The sequence below is a fragment of the Triturus cristatus genome, chromosome 6 (assembly GCF_964204655.1).
Source record: "Triturus cristatus chromosome 6, aTriCri1.1, whole genome shotgun sequence".
Classification (NCBI taxonomy): Eukaryota; Metazoa; Chordata; class Amphibia; order Caudata; family Salamandridae; genus Triturus; species Triturus cristatus.
In genome coordinates this window covers 910,998,107-911,019,946 of record NC_140589.1, presented here as the reverse complement: position 1 = coordinate 911,019,946, position 21,840 = coordinate 910,998,107, and the positions used below count along the sequence as shown (strand labels likewise).

Sequence of the window (21,840 nt, the reverse complement as noted above, 5' to 3'; positions counted from 1 at the left end):
TTTAGGATGGCTCCAATTAAATGAAGCCTAGGCACATTGTACGTAAACCCAAGAAATCTCCACAATTGATCAGGAGGTGGATTACCACTGCATGAGATGAACCCGCCTTAAGCAACCCATCATCGAGGTACGGGAAGACCAGCATTCCCAACCTTATCCGATGGGCAGCAACCACAACTTTTGTGAATACCCAAGGAGCTCAGGTGAGGCCAAAACGAAGCACAGAGAGCTGAAAGTGCTTGTGGCCTACTAAAACTGCACACAGGGTCTGTGGGATTGCAAAACAGGCAGGAATGTGGAAATAGGGATCCTGCAAATCTAATGCTACCATTACGTCATCTGGTTCCGGGGCATAAAGAATGTGGACTAAAGTGAGAATCCTGAACGTGTCCTTCTTGAGAAAGAGGTTCGGAGACGTAGGTCTAGAATACAGAACCAGACAGTAACAGGACTAGTAACTAGTCCTGATTTATGATGCCCGTTCTCTTGACAAAGCTCGCTCCTCAAACAGAGCGTGAACTTCTTGCTGAGGAATAGACATGGGATTCAACGGAAGCTGATTTGGTGTAGGTGGCATCTCTGGAAGAGTGGACAGGAAGGATGAACCTCAATAATTACATCGCTAACCTCTACTGGGGGACACTACAGGTCAAGAACCTCTGCCACCCTTCTGATTAACATAGCAAATGATATAGAACCCCCTGTAAAGGGGCCATGTGGAAAATTGAGGCCAGTGCCAGGAGGCATCAAGGCAACTGGCCTCCTAGGCAATCCAGAAAAAACATTTTGCTATTGTATATTTGGGGTATGTCATTGTAATGAAGCTCCGGATTTGAGAATCTATGTAGTAGAGGAAGCGTGTCAGATTTAGAAAAGGGCTGTGGAAGCGATCGAGTTGGGTGCGACTTCGTCTGTCAGTCCTCAGACATCAGCTCACGGGGAACCAGTGCAGTATTTGTTGCTGTAAGAGGAGTCATAGAGGGTTTCAGACTCAGGGTAGACTCCTAAGCGTGTTTGTAGTTGGCGTCAGGAGTAGATAGACTGGAGGGAACCAGACTAGATTCCTCCTTGGATCCACAGGGCGCAAGCACACCAGAGGGCTCCAGAAAGGTACCAAACATAGCATCTTTGAAGCCTTAAATCTCCTGAGGCGTTGCTAATGGACTCTGACGGGCTTGAGATTAGAGTGGGGTAGGGTTCGAATCTATGGTGGCCAATGGAGATCTTGAAGTACATTGATGTCCATGCGACGTTTCTTAATGAAAGTGGCAGGAAGAGAGGGAGCCTTGCCATGTCTGGACTTCTTGAGCTTTTCTTTTTGACTTACCGGAGGATTTGAAGTGTGATGGACTCTCTCTGGAACGGCATTGGGACAGAGAACGTGCCTGCATCCTCCACATTACATTGGGGGCCATACCTTCTGAGCTTTCCTACGGTGCTCAACAGTGTAGAAACTGGATAACAATTGGACCGTAAAAAAACTGAACTATCCCCATAAAGTCTTAACATGGTATACAGAAATTGAAGTTTTTAATGTATTACTTAGCATTTATTAATGACTTGAAATTAATTTTGTTGACAATCTTATCAAACACAAAATTACTTGCATTTAATTTAGATTTAATAATTATTTTTTATTTGTAATAAAAACCAAACGTAATTGCTTTTAATATTTTATATAGCAATCTTGTGTACACACACACACACACACACACCCACCCACCCACCCACCCACCCACCCACCCACCCACCCACCCCCCCCCCCTCCCTGAGGAGGTGGTGGTACCAGGGGCTCGGAGGTCCGTGCGGGCCCCATCAATGTTTCATTAGCTCCAGGGTGGTGGTGGTCCCCAAGGCTTTGAGAGCCCATGGAGGTGGGCCCTGTGCGCCACCCTCCTTTTTAACCAATAAAGCCCCGCTGAGGTGGTGGTCCCCGGGGGCTCAATAAGCCTCAGGAGGGGGCCCTGTACACCCCCCCTCCTTTAAAAATAAAAATGCCCCTGGGGCCTGGCTCCCCGGGGCTGTATTCGAAACAATAACAGGAGCCTGTGCTTTTTTTTTTGCCATGGATCTGGAATTCCAACTGCATGGCCAAAAAAAAAGCACAGACATATCCCTGATGGGGGAGCCCCACAGATCCCCCAGGTCCCAGGGACCACTACCACCCTGGGCCAATTATTTATTAAAGAAATAGAAGAGGGGCTGCATGGCCCCCATAGGGCTCGGGGTCCACTACCTCCCCAGTGCAGGCCCCTGCTATGTCTTTGGGTGCCCACCCCGGGACATAGCCGTTTGCTTTCACTTGGCGGGAGCCGACCTCTCCCGCCAAGCCAGAGCAGACACTCCGGTTCCAGCGGCCGGGAGCTGTCAAAATGCTCCCGCCCGCTAGAAGCAGAGGTTTCATCCCTTTCCCTGCCAGTAGACATATGGGCAGGGAACGAGATGAAACAGATTGCTACTGCATGGAGGGAGCTGCCTTTCCAGCAGCTATCTCCATGCAGCAGCAATGCCAGCTCCCGCAGGAGGTGGGAAGCTTTTGAGACAGAGGGACCTTGAGGCTTCCCGCGCATGCCAGGGAGGCAAAACAAATGTCAGAAACTAGCAGAAAGAGACAAAAAAGAATGAGCAGTAAGAACAAAATAAAGGTGAAAAACAGCAGAAAGAGGCAAAATAATGATCAGCTACGAGAAGAGAGATAAAGGTCTGAAGGGAGCAGAATGAGGCAGAATAAAGGTCAGAAAAAAAGAGAAAGAGGCTAAGAAAGGTCTGAAACAAGAAGAGAGGCAGAATAAAGGTCAGGAACAAGAAGAAAAAGGAAAACTAAAGGTGAGAAAATGAGCAGGAAAGGCAAAACAGGCAGAAAAGGCAAAACAGAGCAGAGGAGGACAAAACAGAGCACTCAGAAACACACACCTACTTACACACTCACACCGACCCATAGACTTACTGAGACACTCATGCATTCACTCTCACACTCACATTTAGGAAATAATATTAAAAAAAGAAATTCAATAAAAAATTCAAAGTTTACAGGGATGTTATATTTAGGCTCAGAATTCACAGACCCATGCAACTACTCACATAGCCACGCTCTCATCCATAGAGGTACTCATATACCCTGTCACTTAACTATACAGTCACTTACACAGCCATACTCGCCCATACAGCCTCTTAACACAGCCACTCACTCACCCATACATTCACACACCCACACAATCACTTCCATACCCATTTACACAAACATACAAGCCACTCACACATCTGCTGTCACCCATACATTCATTCATAGACACTTAGTCTACAATACAGCAACTCACACATCTACTCATTTAACTAAACGCCTACTCAGCCACTCACCGATACAGCCACTTACACAGCCAGTCACTTACTCATACAGCAATTCAGACACCCACTCACTCACCCATATAGTTACACATCAACTCACATACCTATACTGACACCCACTCACACATCCATACAGCCAGTCAAACACCCACAAACTTACTTATTCACCCATGAAGCCCCTCACACACCCATGAAGGCACTCAGAAACCAACTCACACACAGTCACATAGCCACTAACATAATATATGTTAGAAATACTATCACTAATTAGTAGTACAGAAAGTATATTATTTTAATTTTTGTAGTACCTTGGTATATGTTTAACACTCCATCTTTTAGAAAACACTCGCACCCACTGGATGATGTAATCAGGGAAGCCATTTGAGATGTCATCAGTGATGTCACTGACTGTGTTATGAGTGATGTACTATGTGAAATCATAAGTAGTGTATTGTGGGTGTAAGTCATAGTTAGCTCAGCTAGCTGTAACTGCTCAATTTCACTTGTTTTGTAACTAACGTCCTTGCAACCTTTGTTTTTTGTGTAAATTTATATATTGTTTTTTTAACTGAGAAAAATTAAAATTAAGTAACGTTATAGTCATGGGAATAAGTCAGTGACAACATTTATGTTTTGAACTACAAAATAACCCACAGAAATTCATATAGTAAGAGAGCTAACTATATCTTGAAGTCCTGGCATGCACTGCTTATGACCTAACATATTACATCACTCATGACCTGTTCTATGACATCACTTATGACATCTCAAATGATATTCATAGATCTCCATGGTAAGTTCAGGTGGCTAAACTCTATGCCCTCAGGAGCCATGCAGTCAAACTAAGGGTGTCTAGTTTATGTGCCATACCTGACCCTACTGCATAGTCAGCAGGCCTCGGTGCTTTTGGAGTCTTATGCACTGTTCTTGAGATATCCCCACGAGATTTGGGAACCATGCCTGTCGAACCCAGTGTGGAGTTATGAAGATTATTATGAAGTGCTCAGGTCTGCACTTGTGTATCAGCTGCAGAATCATTGGGAATGGGGGATAAGTGTAAGTAAATCTCTCTAACCATTTTTTTTACACAGCATTCCCTAGTGACATTGGATGGTAGAATCTGGATGCAAGGTTGTCGCAATCTAATATCTTGAGAATTGGTCTATTTGTAGTGTTGCCCATCTCTGGAATATTTGTATAAGTACATCTTGCTTTGGTTTCCACTCGTATATGGTGTTTGCTTTTCTGCTTAGTCTGTGCGCTTCTTTGTTGAGGTCTTCAGGGAAGTGTATTACTACCAATATTATACTGTTTTGTATCGGCCATCTTCATACTTCCTTTGCCAATGTCAATAGTGGCGGTGACCTTGCCCCTCCTTGTTTCTTGATGTAGAACATTGTTGTTGTGTTGCCCCTCTGAACTAAAACTGTCCTTCCTATTAGATGTCTCTGGAAAGCATTCAGTGCTAGGAAGACAGACTTTATCTTAGCACACTTAATACTGAAAGGCTTCTGCAGGGTTCCATTAGCTCCTGATTTTTAGTTTGTTCAGAGATCCCCATCCTTTGTGGGATGTGTTTGTTCTGATGGTCACCAAGAGAGTTTGTGGTTTGAATTATTACCCCATTGTGATGTTTTGTAGGTTCCATCATCACATTTCTTTCAGAACCTTGTATGTAAAAAAAACACTGGATCGTCATAACTCCTGGTTATCTGTGATCATAGTTGCTGAACCCTTGTTGCTTCGGTCTTGTGCAACCTTGTTTGCGGTATTAGATCAATGCAAGAAGTCATCATGCCCATCATTTTCCCCACTCTCCTCACTGACAGACACTGCTCCTTGTGGTAGAGGTCTGTTCTACAAATGCTTTAAAAAACTCTTGTCCACTGGTACTGTCCCCCTTTGTTCTGTGAGTCTAGGATCGCACCTGAAACGTTTTTCTCCTTTCCGGATTTTTTGATGATTTTTCATACTTGATGGAAAATATCAATCTGTGTTGTTTGTCTGACCCCGTTGATGTTGTCCTTGCACTGGTTGAACATACCTGCTTTTACTAGTCAGTCATCCAGGTATGGGTAGGTGGGTATTCCCCTTCGTCTGAGATGTGCTGCTAGCATGGCTAGGCACTTTGTAAAAACCAACAGAGTCAACTTTATCCCAAAGGATAGGATCTTGAATTGGTAGTGTGTCTTTTCCACTAAACACCTGAGGAATTGTCTCTGTTGCTTGTTATTGGTATGTGGAGGTAAGTATCTTTGAGGTCTATGGTTGCCATGTAGTCCCTGTCTATGGTTTCCACGCTTCCTCTATAAAAGAAGGAGGACTTCTTAGAGGGATGTCAATTAGAATGTTTGCATCTTTACAGACTTGTTTAGTGTCCCTAGATCCAGTATTGGTCCTAATGTCTTGTTTTGGTACCAGGAACTAATTTGAGTAGAACCGTTTGAGTCCTTCTCCAGGGGATATTACTTCTATGGCTTGTTGGCCTAACAGGTCCTCTACTTCGTGTCGTAGTCAATTTTGTTCTCTTTATAGTCTCTTTTTTATCTGTGGTATTGTTGGAGGTGTCTTTGTTAACTTAATGCAATAGCTATATCTTATAATATTTAGTATACAATTGTAAGAGGTGATCATTCTCCATTCGCATAGGAATCCTCCAATCCCTCATCCTACTGGCGACCATTGTAGAAAGGCGCTCTGTGTTCAGTCACTTGCTTGTATGCCTCCCCAACCCTGGAATTTCCTACTCTTCTCATGTGTCCGTGAAAGGGCTGTCTTGTAACTGCACTGTGCTGCCATTGTGGTGATTTAACCTCGCTCAGTTACTGCCTGAAGGCTGCATGTGTGGTAGAGCAGTATTTTCGAATGTCTGGTCCTTGTGGTGGACAAAACCAAGCTGAGATGGAGCCAATGTCTTGGTACACTGTGAATCAAGAGTGGAGTTACAACACATCTTGTGACACTATCTTTTTTTTTTTTTTTTAAACCAAAAAAACTAGTTGCAAGCACCCAAAACTATATGGAAGACGAATGCAGATGATTTGTATCTACAGTGACACATGCTAAAACAAAATTGTTTAAGGTTATGTCATTTAAATATTACCTGTGAGGTAAAGTACAATGATTAAAAGTACTGAAATCCTTGACGTACCTACCTGAGAAGTACATACCCCTGCTTAACAACCCTCGCAATACTGACTGCGAGGAAAGGATAGCTCACTGGTTGGTGAATTGCCTAGCAGCTATAATTTGTACCCCAGAAAGAACAGAGAGATGAGCCATAGAAAAGACAGTGGGAACATGCAGAACCGGCAAATTAATATTGTACTATTTTGCTGCCATTGGTACAGGGCCGTGACATCTGCAATGCTTTTACTAAACAGATAATTCAGTTGATTCACATGAAGCACTCACCGTGAAATTTGTACAAGCCACCAAGGTGATCAAGTAGAGTTTCCAACGATTTGGAAACTGGAAGCAGTTCAAGAAATCTGTGGATCACAATGTCGAACACTGGAAGAAAGCGAAGACACACATTTCCAAAGTAGATGGGCAGGTAGTGATGTTGAAGCTGCACAGGAGGATTCACTTGCTCAGCTAGTCCTTCAAAATAAAGCTTTTCAGGATACTTCTGAGGAAAAAGCAGCAGATAAGCTTTATGTTTTCCAAGTAATAACAGAAAAAACTTCAAGTAACTGCTAGAAAGTAAAAACAGGACAACAATTTAGAGGGGACAGGAGTTTATTCTTTATATAAGCGTATAGATACAATATTTATCATCACAAATACCAGAGGAAATGTGTGCTCGTTCGGAATTTTTGGGAACAAGGTTAAGGAAGATAAGAATAGAGAAAGATGGATCAATAGAGATAGCTAGCTGAAGGGCAGAAGATAATTAAATGCAAAGAACTTCAAAAATGGGTCTGTATATACTATACCAATGTGAGGTATAGTGTGCACAGAATCCAGTGGATCTCCAAAGGTAGGCAGAGGTAAAGTTAGATAGCACCTCACTCTCCATTTGTGGTAGTGTGGACGAGCAGTAAGGCAGTATCAGAGGACAGTGTTAAGTATCTGTTGTACACACTCAGTCAGCAAATTAATTAACACACTTAAAGACTGAACTTCAGACCAATTGTTTTTGTATAAAAATATTCTTTTAGTTATTTTATTTTCTAGAACCAAGCAAGCCTGGCACAGGTAAGTTGATAAATACTTTGCAGTAAATATACAGTTTGAAATGCAATTGTAAATGTACTTTGAAGTGGTTACAGTTTGAATTACTGCTAACGCAATACTGTGGAATGCTGTACATATACTTTGTATCGATCTTGCAATGAAAATTACAGGTAAGTTACTTTTATGTTACTGTTGAGATTACTTTTTCTACTCAGTGTGATATGCCTAGATATCACACTGGGACATTTCTTAGAGAAAAGGTAATAAGTTCCCTTGAAGAGAAAAGAAGTTAACGGTTACCAGGTTAGTAATCAGTCTTTGGAGTTGAACTTCTGGGGTTAGAACAAGGGTTCCCCCAGGGTCAAGGATGCATTCTTGTTACACCCTCACCGGCACTAGGGCAGCCAGGTGCAAAGTGCTGGGGCCCAATGTTATCTAATGGGGGATAGGGAGCCCCCGGTTGGTGGCTGCTGGCTAGCACTCTGCAGTGGGAGCAAAGTTCCCGGACTTTAGCTCAGGGCAAATGGGGAAACAAAGTAGCACCAAAGGTGCACCCTCAGCAGCACTAGGGCGGCAGGGTGCTTTTTCGACGTCTGGCACCCTGTTGTTTTCAATGGGGAACCTCCGGTTTGCAAAGGCAATGCAGGCTTGGGGACGAAGGTCTTCTGGGTGCGACCACCACTTTCAGCGCTAAGTTGGGAAGTTAGGGGTTGGTTCGGCACCGTCGGTTTGGTCACACGAGGCCGTGGGGCGTCTGGTGCAGGGGTGCCTTTTGGGGTCGGATCTTCTTACCAGCTCCTGGTCGCGGTCACCTTCTGGATTTAGGCTGCAGGCGTCGGCTGGAGGCTTGAGGCAGGTCAGGGGTCACCAGATCTCGGGTCAGGATCGCTGGGGTGACCTCCTCGTTGTATTCACAAACAGGCGTAACACCAAAGGGTGTCAAATTCATATTCAATCAGATTCGACTCAATATTCGTTTTTGTTTCTAATCAGCTTTCATAAGCAGTATTAATAATTCTTCTAGTTAAATAGTCTCACAACAGTTATTTGTTTATAAAGTGACCATGTGCATTATATATAATAAAACAATAAGATATTATAGTGCAGGTAATATAAAGTGCATATTCAGGCATACATTTGTTTACCCGCCACATCAATGGTTACCTCATCAGAAAAAAAGGTCCCTACTTTAACTCAGACTATTCTTCACTGTTTCGAAAGATTTACCAACCATATAGCATATTGCCTGACCTTACTGCATGCCAATATGGTTGAAAATACATCCTGAAGACATTGTATCTGGGGCTCTCAAAAACAGGCAATCAAAGTTTCTTTCTTTCTTAGCCAAAAGTGGTACAGAATATCAGTTCATGGCATAAATACAGAGAATATTCTTTAGAACACGGGCAAATAACTTCAGTTCGGGACTCTTTTTCATCAATCATAACGTTACAATTCCATTTTATAAAAGCCAGCAGTTGGTCTTATCTTAGCTTCAGCATCCATCAGCTGATATATTTTTGCTTTTATAGCTTTTAAGTAATGCTGTAAGGTATCCTTATAGTCCCTACATAACAAATATGCCAACTGAGGTCTCTTCCTGCAATCATCAATATCACATTGCAGGGCATAGCTTTTAATCAGATATTTTGACATTTTGTTCATTACAAGAGGTCGAGTGTCATTAAAAATATCATCAATAGATTAATTCTGATGCTTCACGTTTCCTAGATTCTGTATCCATGGAGTGGTCTCTTGCGCATGTACCCAACATTTAAGCAGATGCCTAAATGTCCCTTCCTAGGCTGACCATATACATGAGCCATAGTTTCAAATTCTATGCCAGTACTTTAGTTTAATATTCATAACTACTAGCTACAGAAAAGGCACAGTATTTATTGTAGATTGTGGAAGACTAAGCCAGCTTTCCAGATGATCATCTCAATGGACTGCAGTAGAAATATATCGAACTCTACAAACATTTCACAGCCATAGAGCAGCAGACTTGCAATTTTTAAATTGGAGGTCTCCTTGAGCACGTCAAAGGATTTATATCCCAGGACTGGATCCATCTGCTTTAAGGCGCAGGCAACTGCTTTAGCTTTCTGCTCCTGGTTACTCATATGTGCCTTAAGATTAAGACGACCTTAAAAAGGAAACCCAAATATGTATATTTGTGTACAATCTCCAATTTCTCTGATTTAATCCACTACTTCAGGTTATTTTTCTTTTTTGTATACTTCAAAAATCTTACTTTTGTTTTAGAGAAATGTATTTTCCAATCATTGGCTGCACAGTATAAAGAGAAGGCATCTAGCTGTTTTCGGAGACCTAGGGCCAGATGTACGACCCATTTTTGCATGCGCAAACTGTTTAGCGACCCGTTGGCGCGTGCAAAAACTAATAGGGCCATGTACAAACCCTATTTTGCGAGTCGCAATTTATTTGCGACTCGTTATGTAGATTTTGCGATTTGCAATTAGGAAGGGGCGTTCCAAGGGCGTCCCTTCCTAATTGTGACTCGCTACCCCATGTAAGAATGTTTTGCGACCACAATTGCGGTCGCAAAACATTTCCAATTTACCGCCCTTTTCAAGAGGGTGTTAAAGCACTCCCAATGTGAAGAGGTCTCCAGGGGACCCCTTGCCCTTTGCAAATGCAGGGGAAAATATTTTTTGGGGGCAGGCAGTGGTCCCAGTGACCACTAACTGCTCTTAAAAAATAAAACGAAATCTTTTTTTTTTTTTTTTTTTTAAATGCATCCCGTTTTCCTTTAAGGAAAACAGGCTGCATTTAAAAAAACTGCTTTACCCGAAAGCAGTCCCAGACATGGAGGTCTGCTGAGCCCAGCAGGCCACCATACCTCGGAGGGCCAGCCATTCCTAATGGGGTCGCAAATTGCGAGTGCCTCATGAATATTGAGGATGCATGCCATTTGCGACCCCATTGGGAATCGCAAACAGTGTCTCTGACACTGTTGTACATGACATTAAGCGACTTGCGAGTTGCTAGATGCCCCGGTCATACATCTGGCCCCATATGGTTTGCGATCCAGTTAGATGGTGTCGTCAGCATATAATGTAGCTGGAATTAACACTCCTCACAGTTTTGGTGTGGAGCAGTATCCTCAGAACAAAGTTTTGCAGGTACATCTGCTATATGTAAAAATAAGAAGTGATGCCAGCATACAGCGTTGTGTTAGTTCATTAGGCGTATTAATTTTCCTAGTTAGGGCACCATAGCTCCTCAGTTCCACACTGGTCCAAGCACCTTCGTGGAGTTGTAGGATTACTTTCAATAAGTTGGGGTATATCTTCAAATTCAAAAGTTTTTTTCATAGGTTCTCCATTTAATCAGGTCGAAAATGGGCTATTGATCTATGAAAGCTTCGTAAACTAGCGGATTTCTGTTACAAACATTCTTCCACCATCATCTTCAAAGCAAATTATCCAACTACAGTTGAATTACCCCTTCTAAATCCTACCTACACTTTAGGCAAGAACCTCTCCCTTTCCACCCAATCTGTGAGGGCTTGTAGCAGATGTTTTGCATAGATTTTACTTGGGATATCTAACAATGATATAATTCTATAGTTGTTTTGGACAGTTTGCGACCCCTTTTTTAAAGATAGGGGTTTGAATACTTCCTTCCTAGGAGTCTAGGATTTTATTGCCGCAAACTACCTCGGCCACCAAGGGCATTAGAACTTGTGCCCATAGGTCGGGGTCCAATTTTAGTATATTTGAAGATACGTCATATTGGCCTGTGATCAGGAGAAATCTTATGATTCTTTATGATTAGTGCGATCTCCTCTGTGGATGGATTAAAGTATCCCAATCATTACTTGCACAGCACATAATTCTGAATGTCTTACTGTACCTCATTATTTTTGCATTCTTCAGTACAATAAAGAGTTGAGAATTCACCCACTGTTCTTTATTCACGGTTTCCATTCTCCCTCCGTGTAAGGCCAAGATAACTTCTGACCAAATACAATCCTCCTTCTCATTCAATTGATATGTCTTATTTCGCTCCTAAACTCCCTCCTATATTCTTTTATCAAGAAGATTCTGCTACGTGGGTCAAAGTTAAACGCATTCCTGATTTTGTTGTTCAATGCTTCTTTAGCTTTTTCTTTGTCAAGATATGGCCGTTTTTAGAGACATTTCTGAGCTTAGGTGCGAGCCATCTAACATTATTTATTAATTTTTCATAATCAACCAATAGCTCATTTACAGGATCTTCACAGTATGAGTACAGGAGATTCTGGATTATTAGTTTTGTCTGCTTTTTCAGTTTTGCTGTCCAAATTATTTTATGATTGTTCTTACATTCATTATGAGCAGAGTTCCACCAGAATGCCCCAGCCGCCTCAGGTCCGCTTTCCTGCCTGCCCCCTTGCGCTTGCATCATATTTGACTTTGTTTTTTATTTTTTTCATCTGTTGGCTTTGGGTGCTGCCTGCATGCCACAAAGGCTTCCTGCCATTTTTGCCCTGCCACCCAAGCTCTGCGCTTCACAGGACCTACTAAATGGCATTCCCAAGGCAACCCCATTGAGTAGGCGCCTGGTCTGCTCTCCTGCCACCTGCCTGCCTCCTAGCGCTTGTCACATCGTTGATTTTGTTTTATATGTTTTTCACTTCTTGACGTCGGGTGATGCCTGCACACTATAGCAGCTTCCTGCCATTTTTAGCTCCAACTCCCGAGCTCTGCCCCCCAGGACCTACTTAATGGTGGCCATAGTGCAACTGTGCCGCTGGCGCACCAAAGCAAAAACCGCCAGCACCCGACCACGCCCAGAGCCAGAAACCTCGGTCCCCCACCACCCATACGTAGAGCTCACACTGCCACTTCTCATCTCATCCACACCTCAGTTACTCACAAGCACCCAGCTCTACTCCTGACCTCCACACACGCGCACGCCTCAACCAACCACCACTGGTATGCATGCCGTTCCCTCAACTAACACTCCACAAAGGTTTGGGAACTCCTCCACACAAACGAATCCGACCTCTCATTCCTCACAGAAACATGGCTCAACTTGTCCTCAGCCCCAGACATCGCCAATGCGATCCCAGCAGGCTACAAGATCCTGCACCAAGGCAGAACTTCAAAACCTGGAGGAGGCATTGCAATAATCCACAAAGACGACAAAGTGCACTGCCACCAATGACCCAGATACTACCTTCATAGAGCACCTCCACTTCAGATTCAAACAGACAGCAATTCAAACACTAAATGAATCCTCGCCTACTGACCGCAGGGTCCACGATGGATTTTCAGCAACCTCATCAACGGCCTCTTCACCTTCGCCGCCCTAAGCTCCAAAAACGTTCTCCTCCTCGGCGACCTCAACTACCATCTGAATGCCTCCACCGACCTGCTTGACAGCCTCCTCAACGTCGGTCTCACAGTTAGTGAATGGCCTCACGTAGCTAGTGACTAATGCACACAGCAGGCCACACATTGGACCCCATCTTCTCCACTTGCAACACAGCCACAGTCAACCACACCCTCCTGCTTACATGGACGGACCACTTCAGCATCCATTTCAGCATCTTCATGCCCTGGCACATGCCCAGAGTACTGGCACTCCCCCCTACCAGAACTACAACTGGAAAAACTTCATCCAACAAGCATGTATCAATATCATCAACCTACACATTCCCACCCTCTTCGATGATGCCGACAGAAATGCCCAGTGCCTCAACGAATGGCTCACCATCTGCACCAACAGTCTCACTTCCCTCAAGATTAACAAAACCAGGAAAACCCAGAAACATGTAAACTTGTACACAGACATCTTCTGGAACTCTAAGAGACACTGCAGACAGCTGGAAAGGAAGTGGAGATACTTTTAAAAACCCACAGTGAGGAAGCCCTACAAGGACACGCTCAGGTCCTACCACCACAAGCTGATATAGGCCAAGAAGTGGGCCTTGTCCCAGAGAATCGAAGCCAGAAACAACACACCTAATGATCTCTTCAGGATTGTCAAAGAATTGACCCACCGCGCAGCCACATACTAGTCCATGACCCCATCAAAGGACCTCTACAATCAAATCTCAGACTTCTTACAGGATAAAACCTTCAACATAAACAAGAACTTTGATCCACCTTCTCCCTCGACCCGAACACATGCACCTCAGGCCCTCTAAGCAAAAGTACCAAATCTCTCCAACTGAAACCCGCTGACCACCAGAAACCACAGCGATCATGGTATTCACCCACTCTGGTACCCCATGGATCCATGTCCTCACCGTCTCTTCGAACTTGGCAGCATCACGTTAAGCTCAGTACTACAATCCATCATCAACACATCCATCGCCACAGCCACATTCCTGTCTGGAAACACACAGATGTCACCCATCTCCTCAAGAAACCATCCGAAGACCCGGAAATCCTCAACAACTATCGGCCAATCTTGGAAAAAGCCATCAACAGACAGCTTTCCAGCTACATCGAACAACACGACTCCTTCAGAACTCAAAATCAGGATTTTGCAGCAACTATAGCACAGAGACGGCCCTCATCGCTGCAACAGACAACGATTGCACCATCATGGACCGAGGGCGCTCAGCAGCCCTAATTCTGCTCGATCTTTTCACCATTTTCGACATGGTCTCCTACACATACTCATCACCAGACTCCACGATGCAGGGACCAAAGGACCAGCCTTCCAATGGATGCGTTATTACCAGTCTGGAAGAACGCACCATGTAAGGCTGCCCCCGTTCACCTCCGTACTCAGATACCATCTGCGGAGTCACACAAGGGTCATGCCACAGCCCCACCTTCTTAAACATTTACCTTGCGCCCGTTGCGATAATCCCCCGCTCCCACAGACTCAGCATCGTCTTGTACGCCGATGACATGCAACACACCCTGCCCCTCTCAGAAGACCCCATCAACCCTATAAACAACTTCAAGTGCTGCATGACGAAGTTGCCACCTGAATGTGCACCAACTGCCTGAAACTCAACGCCAAGAAAACGGAAGTTCTGATTTTCAGACCCAACAATTCCCACTGGGACACCACCTGGTAGCTCAACAAATTGGGACACCACCCGTCTCCCAGCTATAGTGCTTGAAACCTGGGTATCATCTTCGATGGCGCACTCGCCATGAGACCCCAAATCAACTCTGTCACATCCGCCTTCAACTTCCTACGCATGCTCAGAGAGATCTTCAAATGGCACCAGAAAACCGTCACACAGGCTCTGATCACGAGAAGGTTAGACTATGGCAACACTACTACAGAATACCTGCCCACCTCACAAACAATCTCCAAACCATTTAAAATGCTACTGGGTAGACTGGAACTCAACATGCCCCGCCGCACCCAAATCACGTCTCACTTGTGTGATCTCCAGTGGCTCCCCGTATAGAAAGGTTGCCCCTTCAAGATACTCACTCTCGCCTAAAAAGTGCTGCATAAGAATGGACCCGCCTACTTCAAACGCCATCTGTACTTCCACCAGCCAACCCGCAACCATCCATCCGCCTCACTGTCACTCACACACATTTCCTGCATTCGCATTAGTAGGGCAGGAGGCCACTCATTTCCCTATCTAGCAACCAAAAACCTGGAACACCCTGCCGCAGGACATGCTGCAGGACATCAGAACAGCCACCTCGCACACAACATTCTACAAGAAACTGAAGACCTGGCTCTTCGACTGATGCTCTAGACTTTTGCCACGTAATCAGCACCTAGAGACTCTCATGTGTAATTAGCCCACGCTCTACGTATCCTTTTACATCAATCAATCAATCAGGATTTTTATACCGCTGCTTATCATCCATGCGGAGGAGGGGTGCTGTTCTTTGTGGGTCGTCAGCCGAACAGCTAGGTTTTAAAGTATGGCACCCTATAATATTGCTAACTGATGTTTACCCCAACACACATTACTGATGCTTCCCCAGCATCTCTCATAACTAAGGTCCCACAACACCCCCAATGAATGCTTGCCCAACATCCCTCATGACTGAAGTTCCCATACCTCCCTCATGACTGATGCGCCCCCAGCGTCCCTCATGGCTAGGTCTCACCCAGCGCCCTCATGACTTATGCTTCTCCAGCACCTGTAATTTGCATTACGCTTGAACTCCTGCAAGTGTTCCCCCACATCCCGTGAAACATTGGATTAACTACTCTTGCTCTTCCTAGGGCCTTGGTGTCCCTGCAAGGTTCCCCCAGAATCCTGTAAGCCAATGGCAAGCCTTGCTCACGCTGTAACTGGGGTCTTGGTATTGCTATCCACTATGCATGTTTGACTGAAAACTATACATTTGTTTCTCATTTAGTTCCACCTGTCCATTCCGTGAGGTCATAGAGAGTGTACTAACGTCTTTTTCCCCAAGGTTCGAGAACCTTCCAGATGGCCATATGCGCCACATGACCTTGCAACATCCATTGAGGAGGTATATAAACTCTACCCTATCCAGAATCATGGCTTGGCCTCGTACCCTGGAGAACAAGCTTCACCCTTCCCACTCACTTGAAGAATCCTGCCAGAACCAAGCACCGCTCCAGTCTCCTTAAAGTCCAAAACAAGTTTGAAAGGATAACAATGTTACCAATCGGAGTAATTAAGATTTCAAAACAGCTTGGCTAGCGACAAAAGCTGGAGAGGTATTAGATCAAAATGGATCTAGCACGCAGAGGTGGTGGAACAATTTATAGAGTGGAGGTGCTGCCATTAATGCAACATCACTGAAGTCTTAAAGATTGTGGAAAATTAAAGCCTCAAAGAAAAAAATTCAAGTGTAGCAAATGTGTCATGCCCATTCAGAGAGAGAGTGTTAAAGGCGTGGCACGTAGTTGGTGGAACATTTTGGAGCACTGGTGTAGTAGAAAATGGTCATTTAAAGACAGCACATTTTCTGTTGAAATGGCCACTAAATTTGCATAGACATTCAGTTTTACTGGTAAAACTATATAGCAAAAAAACAATGTTTTCAGTGAATATCTATCATTTGCACATTATCAAGTGTCTTGATTTGTTTTGATCCTATTAAAATCTTTGTTCCCATCACACATCAGAATTACAAAATAGTGTTTGGTTTGTGCTTTCTTCATTGCTGACAATTCAAAATACGGGTATAATTAATTTTCTAAAAGTCGTTGTAAGTTAAAAATACAAACCTGACATGCTACAGTCTTTCCTTTCCAGGATTGTCACCTCGCTCACTTTAACAATACGCTTTCACGTTGCAATCAGAGAAATAAAAGTACTCTAGCCTGATATTAGACCTTTTGTCTTTGAATGTGCAGCAAATGTGACAAGAGAAACCCAAAATCCATAGGCATCTTTATTGCTCATTCTTCTTCTGAAGTCCAACATAATTATTTCTAGGGGTGCTGCAGCACCCCCACCACCCCTATGCTAGCACGCCCCTGTTAGGGACTTAATGGTTAATATGTCAAATATGACAAATGTAACAATCTAATTCAAATAAAAATCTTTTTCTTTGAAAACTCTACTAAAAGTACCATCTAACAGCTACGTGGTCTGTGAACAACATGTTGCAATGATTTAACTCTCAAGGTGTGATGCTGAATAGCTGCCAAAGGCATTCTATGAGACAGACAAAGGTGGAGGAACCTGAAGATTGCACAGCTGAAGAATGCTTATTCTGTGTCCAGGGGATGTGGCAAAAATGACTCCAGCCTTCTAAGAGACCACAGAAAACCAGAAAAAGAGTTCTGTGGATTGGGTGTGGGAGAACCCCCTGATCCTGTTTGGGAGGGTAGTTTTGAGTGTGACAGATCTCGAGGCAGACATTGTATCAAGCCTCGTGAAGACAAAACCAGAAATTCCAGTGAGAGACAGTCTCCTTTTATTTGAACAAATCTAAGGCAGGTATATATCGGGAAAGGAATATGCTACTTACCAGTATGCATCTGTTCTTGGCATGTAGAGCTGCAGATCTATACACTGTGCATAGATCGCCATCTGCTGTTGGGCCCGGATGTTTGCAGTTTGTTTTTCCTCTTGGAAAGTCTTTGGAAGTCACGAGGTTGGTGACTCCTCCTTTGGTTCGTATTGCGCATGGGCTTCGGCTCCATCCTCAGATTGTTTTTCGCCAGCAGGGAAAGGTGGAGCGTAGTAATAACAGTAAAGAAACCCATGTGTGTTGTATCTAAATAAGATAGACTGGAACGGATACAGGTAGCCGGGGAGGCGGGTGGGCGTGTATAGATCTGCAGCTCTACATGCCAAGAACAGATGCATACTGGTAAGTAGCATATTCCGTTCGAGGCATATGAGCTGCAGATTATACACTGTGCATAGACTATATAGCAGTACCCAACCCTAGCGGCGACCACCGGCATCCGTTGCAGTTGTTTGGAACAGTGTTTTTAGTACAGCGTGGCCCACACTAGCTTGTTGCTTGGTTTGCACATCTACACAGTAATGTTTTGTGAAAGTGTGCGGTGTTGACCAGGTCGCTGCTTTGCAGATGTCATCTAGTGGTATGTTTCCTAGAAAAGCCATAGAAGCCCCTATCTTCCTTGTAGAGTGGGCTTTAGAGGGAACAGATAGCGTTCGTTTTGCTTTGTGGTAGCAAATCTGTATGCATTTTACAATCCACCTAGCTATCCCTGATTTAGAAATAGGGTTGCCTTTATGTTGTAGAGAGAAAGAGACAAATAGCTGTTTGGTTTTTCTGAAAGGTTGTGTTCTTTGGGTGTAGTAAAGTAAGGCCCTTTTAACATCCAGTGTGTGTAAAGCCCTTTCCGCAACGGTTTGAGGCTGTGAGAAAAAGACTGGTAATTCTACCGACCGGTTTAGATGGAAGGGAGAAATGACTTTGGGTAGAAATTTTGGGTTGGTGCGGAGTACAACCTTGTTCTGACGCATTTGAAGAAAAGGTTCCTGTATGGTGAGCGCTTGTATTTCACTAACCCTTCTAAGGGAAGTGATGGCCACTAGGAATGCTGTTTTCCATGTGAGAAATTGCAGCTCACATTTATATAATGGTTCGAAAGGGGGTCCCATTAGCTTTGTGAGAACTATATTCAAGTTCCAGACAGGTGAGGGTGGTGCCCTGGGTGGAATTACTCATTTGAGGTCTTCCATAAAGGCTTTGATGGCAGGCACCCTGAAAAGTGATAGGTGCTGCCTGTTCTGTAAGTAGGCAGCAATTGCTGCGAGGTGTAACCGAATGGATGTATATGCTAGGTTACACCTTTGTAGATGGAGCAAGTAACATATGATGTGCTGTATGGACGCAGTTAGAGGATTGATTGTGTTATTTTGGCAGTAAACAACAAATCTTTTCCACTTTGCAGCATAGCATGCCCTAGTAGTAGGGCGTCTAGCTTCCCTGATAATATTCATGCAATCAGGGGGAAGGTAAAGGTATCCGAATTCTAGGACCTCAGGAGCCAGATCGCAAGGTTGAGCTGAGCTGGGTCCGGGTGCCTGATCTCTCCATGGTTCTGGGTTAGGAGGCATGGTGAGAGGTGTAGCTTTTGGTGTGGTACTACCGAGAGTTCCAGCAGTGTGGTGTACCACGGTTGTCTGGCCCATGTTGGAGCCACTAGGATCAGTGTTAGGGAATGCTGTTGTAGCTTTCGCACCACTAATGGAATTAGTGAGAGAGGTGGAAAAGCTTATGCAAATTTGTTTGACCAGTTCATCCATATCGCATTGCCTTTGGACAATGGGTGTGTATATCTGGCGGCGAAGCTTGGGCATTTTTTGTTTTCGTGGGTGGCGAATAGGTCTATGTGTGGATGCCCCCACTTCTGAAAGAACGGGTGAAGAACCTGTGGGTGAATTTCCCATTCGTGAATCTGTTGCGTTTGTCTGCTGAGCAGATCTGCCACGGTGTTTTGGACTCCTGGGACATGTTGGGCCAGGAGAAAGATTTTCTGTGGAATTGCCCATCTCCATATGCTCTGTGCTAGAGCTGTGGAAAGTGTGTGCCCCCCTGTTTTTGAATGTAGTACATGGCAGTCATGTTGTCTGTGCGAATGAGGACTGCCTTGCCTGAAATCTGCGTCTGGAAGGATTTTAGGGCTAGGAAGATTGCCAGTAACTCCAAATGGTTGATGTGGAGTAACTTCTGTTGCGGCGTCCATGTGCCCTGTACTGTGAGATGTAACAGATGAGCTCCCCAGCCGGAGAGCGATGCGTCTGTTGTCAGGATTATTTGTGGAACCGGGTCCAGGAACGGTCGACCTCTGGAAAGGTTTGTGGTGTTCCACCACTGCAGAGAGCGATGGGTGCGACCGTCTACCAACACCAGATACGTCAGTTGCCCCTGGGCCTGGTTCCACTGGCGCGCTAAGCACTCTTGGAGTGGACGCATCTGGAGTCTTGCATGGGGCACTATGAAAATGCAAGAGGCCATCATCCCTATCAGTTGCATAAACACTCTTGCTGGGAGAGAGTGTTGAAATATGAATTTCTGACGCAGAGCCTGTATGTTTGCAATCCTGGCAGGATTGGGATAGGCTATGGCTTTTGAGGTGTCTATGGTAGCACCGAGGTATTGTTTTGTGTGTGATGGTACCAGGTGGGACTTTTGGTGGTTCACTGTGAAGCCTAGCTGGTGAAGCAGTTGGATTGTAGCGGCGGTGTGTTGCACACATTGTTCTTAGGACGTGGCTTTTATTAGCCAGTCGTCCAAGTATGGGAAGATGTGAATGTGCTGTCTTCTGAGGTGTGCAGCCACTACTGCTAGGCACTTGGTGAATACCCTTGGTGCTGTTGTTACCCCGAACGGGAGCACCTTGAACTGGTAGTGTTGCCCGTCCACCACAAATCTGAGGTACTTTCTGTGAGCCTGGTGTACTGGGATGTGAAAGTATGCGTGTTTCAAGTCCAGAGTGGTGAGGAGGTCGTTCTGGGAGAGGAGTGGAAGAACCTGTTGAAGGGTTACCATGTGAAAATGGTCTGAATGTATGTAAGTATTTAGAGGTCTGAGATCTAGGATAGGTCGTAGAGTCTCGTCTCTCTTTGGAATCAGAAAGTACAGGGAGTAGACCCCTAAATTTTGTTGATTGATGGGGACCTGCTCCATGGCTTGTTTTTGCAGGAGGGAGATTACCTCCTGTTTTAGTAATGTAGCATGTTCTTGAGACATAGGGCGTTGCCTGGGTGGAATGTTTGGGGGGTAGATGTTAATTCTAGGCAATACCCTGAATGAATAATTTGGGTCACCCATCTGTCTGAGGTGATTGTCTCCCAGACGTGAAGGAAATGTTGTATTCTGCCCCCGACCGGAGTGTAATGGTCTGGAGGGAGCATGGGAAAGTCATTGGGTAGGTGGTGTGGCAGAGCGGGCGGTATTTGTCTCGCCTCTGCCTTTATTATTATTACCTCTGTATCGGCCTCTTTGATAACCCTTTGTGAAGGTAGATTGAGGAGGGGATTTGTAGGACGTGGATGCACTATCCGAGGAGTAGCCTCTGCCCGTGCCCCGAAAGGAAGAGCGGCGAAAAGAGCACCTAGGGGTGTGTGAGTGTATGGCTCCCACTGATTTCGCCGTGTCAGTATCTTTTTTCATCTTTTCGAGGGCTTCATCAACTTTTGGGCCAAATAGATGATCTTGGTCGAATGGGTGGTTCAATATAGAGGCTTGTACCTCCGGTTTAAAACCTGAGACTCTGAGCCAGGCATGGCGACGGAGAAAGACACTGGTGTTTATGGCCCTGGAGGCTGTATCTGCTGCATCTAGGGCACAGCGTATAGAGGTATTGGTTATTGTTTTTCCCTCTTGGATCAGTTCATTAGCCCTATTCCTGTATTTTTCAGGGAGATGGTGCATGATGGTCTCTAACTCATCATAATGCGCCCGGTCGTATCTGGCCAATAGCGCTTGCGTGTTGGCGATGCGCCATATATTGGCGGCTTGTGACGCAGTGCGCTTCCCTGACGCGTCTAGGAGCTTGGACTCTTTGTCAGGTGGTGGTGCTTCGCCTGACGCCTGAGAATTTGAGCGCTTCCTAGCTGTAGATACCACTAGGGAATCCAATGGTGCAGGACCTTTAATGTATGAAGGGTCTGTGGGGGCGGCTTTGTATTTTTTCTCTATACGGGGGTTTAGGACCCTGGCCCTGACTGGGTCTTTAAAAACCTCCGGTGCATGTTTGATTACTCCCTTTAACATAAGTAGAATGGCAGTAGACCTATGTGCATTATCGAAGGTGTCTAGGAGAAAATCTTCCTCCACTGGGTCAGTATGTAACTCCACCCCGTGGTAATGTGCCGCCCTTTGTAGTAGGTGATGAAAGCCTAACGTATCTTCAGGTGGTGATGGCCTAGATGGGTAAAGGTCATCCTGTGGGACATCTGGG

General features: G+C 44.8%; 1 protein-coding gene across 3 annotated transcripts in view; it reads right to left on the bottom strand.

Annotated features, from left to right (window-relative positions):
* The window catches only part of MED23 (mediator complex subunit 23), a 467,463-nt gene that overhangs the window by 76,041 nt on the left and 369,582 nt on the right, over positions 1 to 21,840 (bottom strand). For 2 of the 3 annotated variants that reach the window (XM_085611579.1, XM_085611581.1), the window contains one exon: positions 6,760 to 6,976. In XM_085611579.1, the coding sequence (XP_085467705.1) occupies positions 6,760 to 6,976 (217 nt within the window). The remainder of the gene's footprint in view (positions 1 to 6,759; positions 6,977 to 21,840) is intronic. The other variant, XM_085611580.1, reaches the window with a different exon arrangement.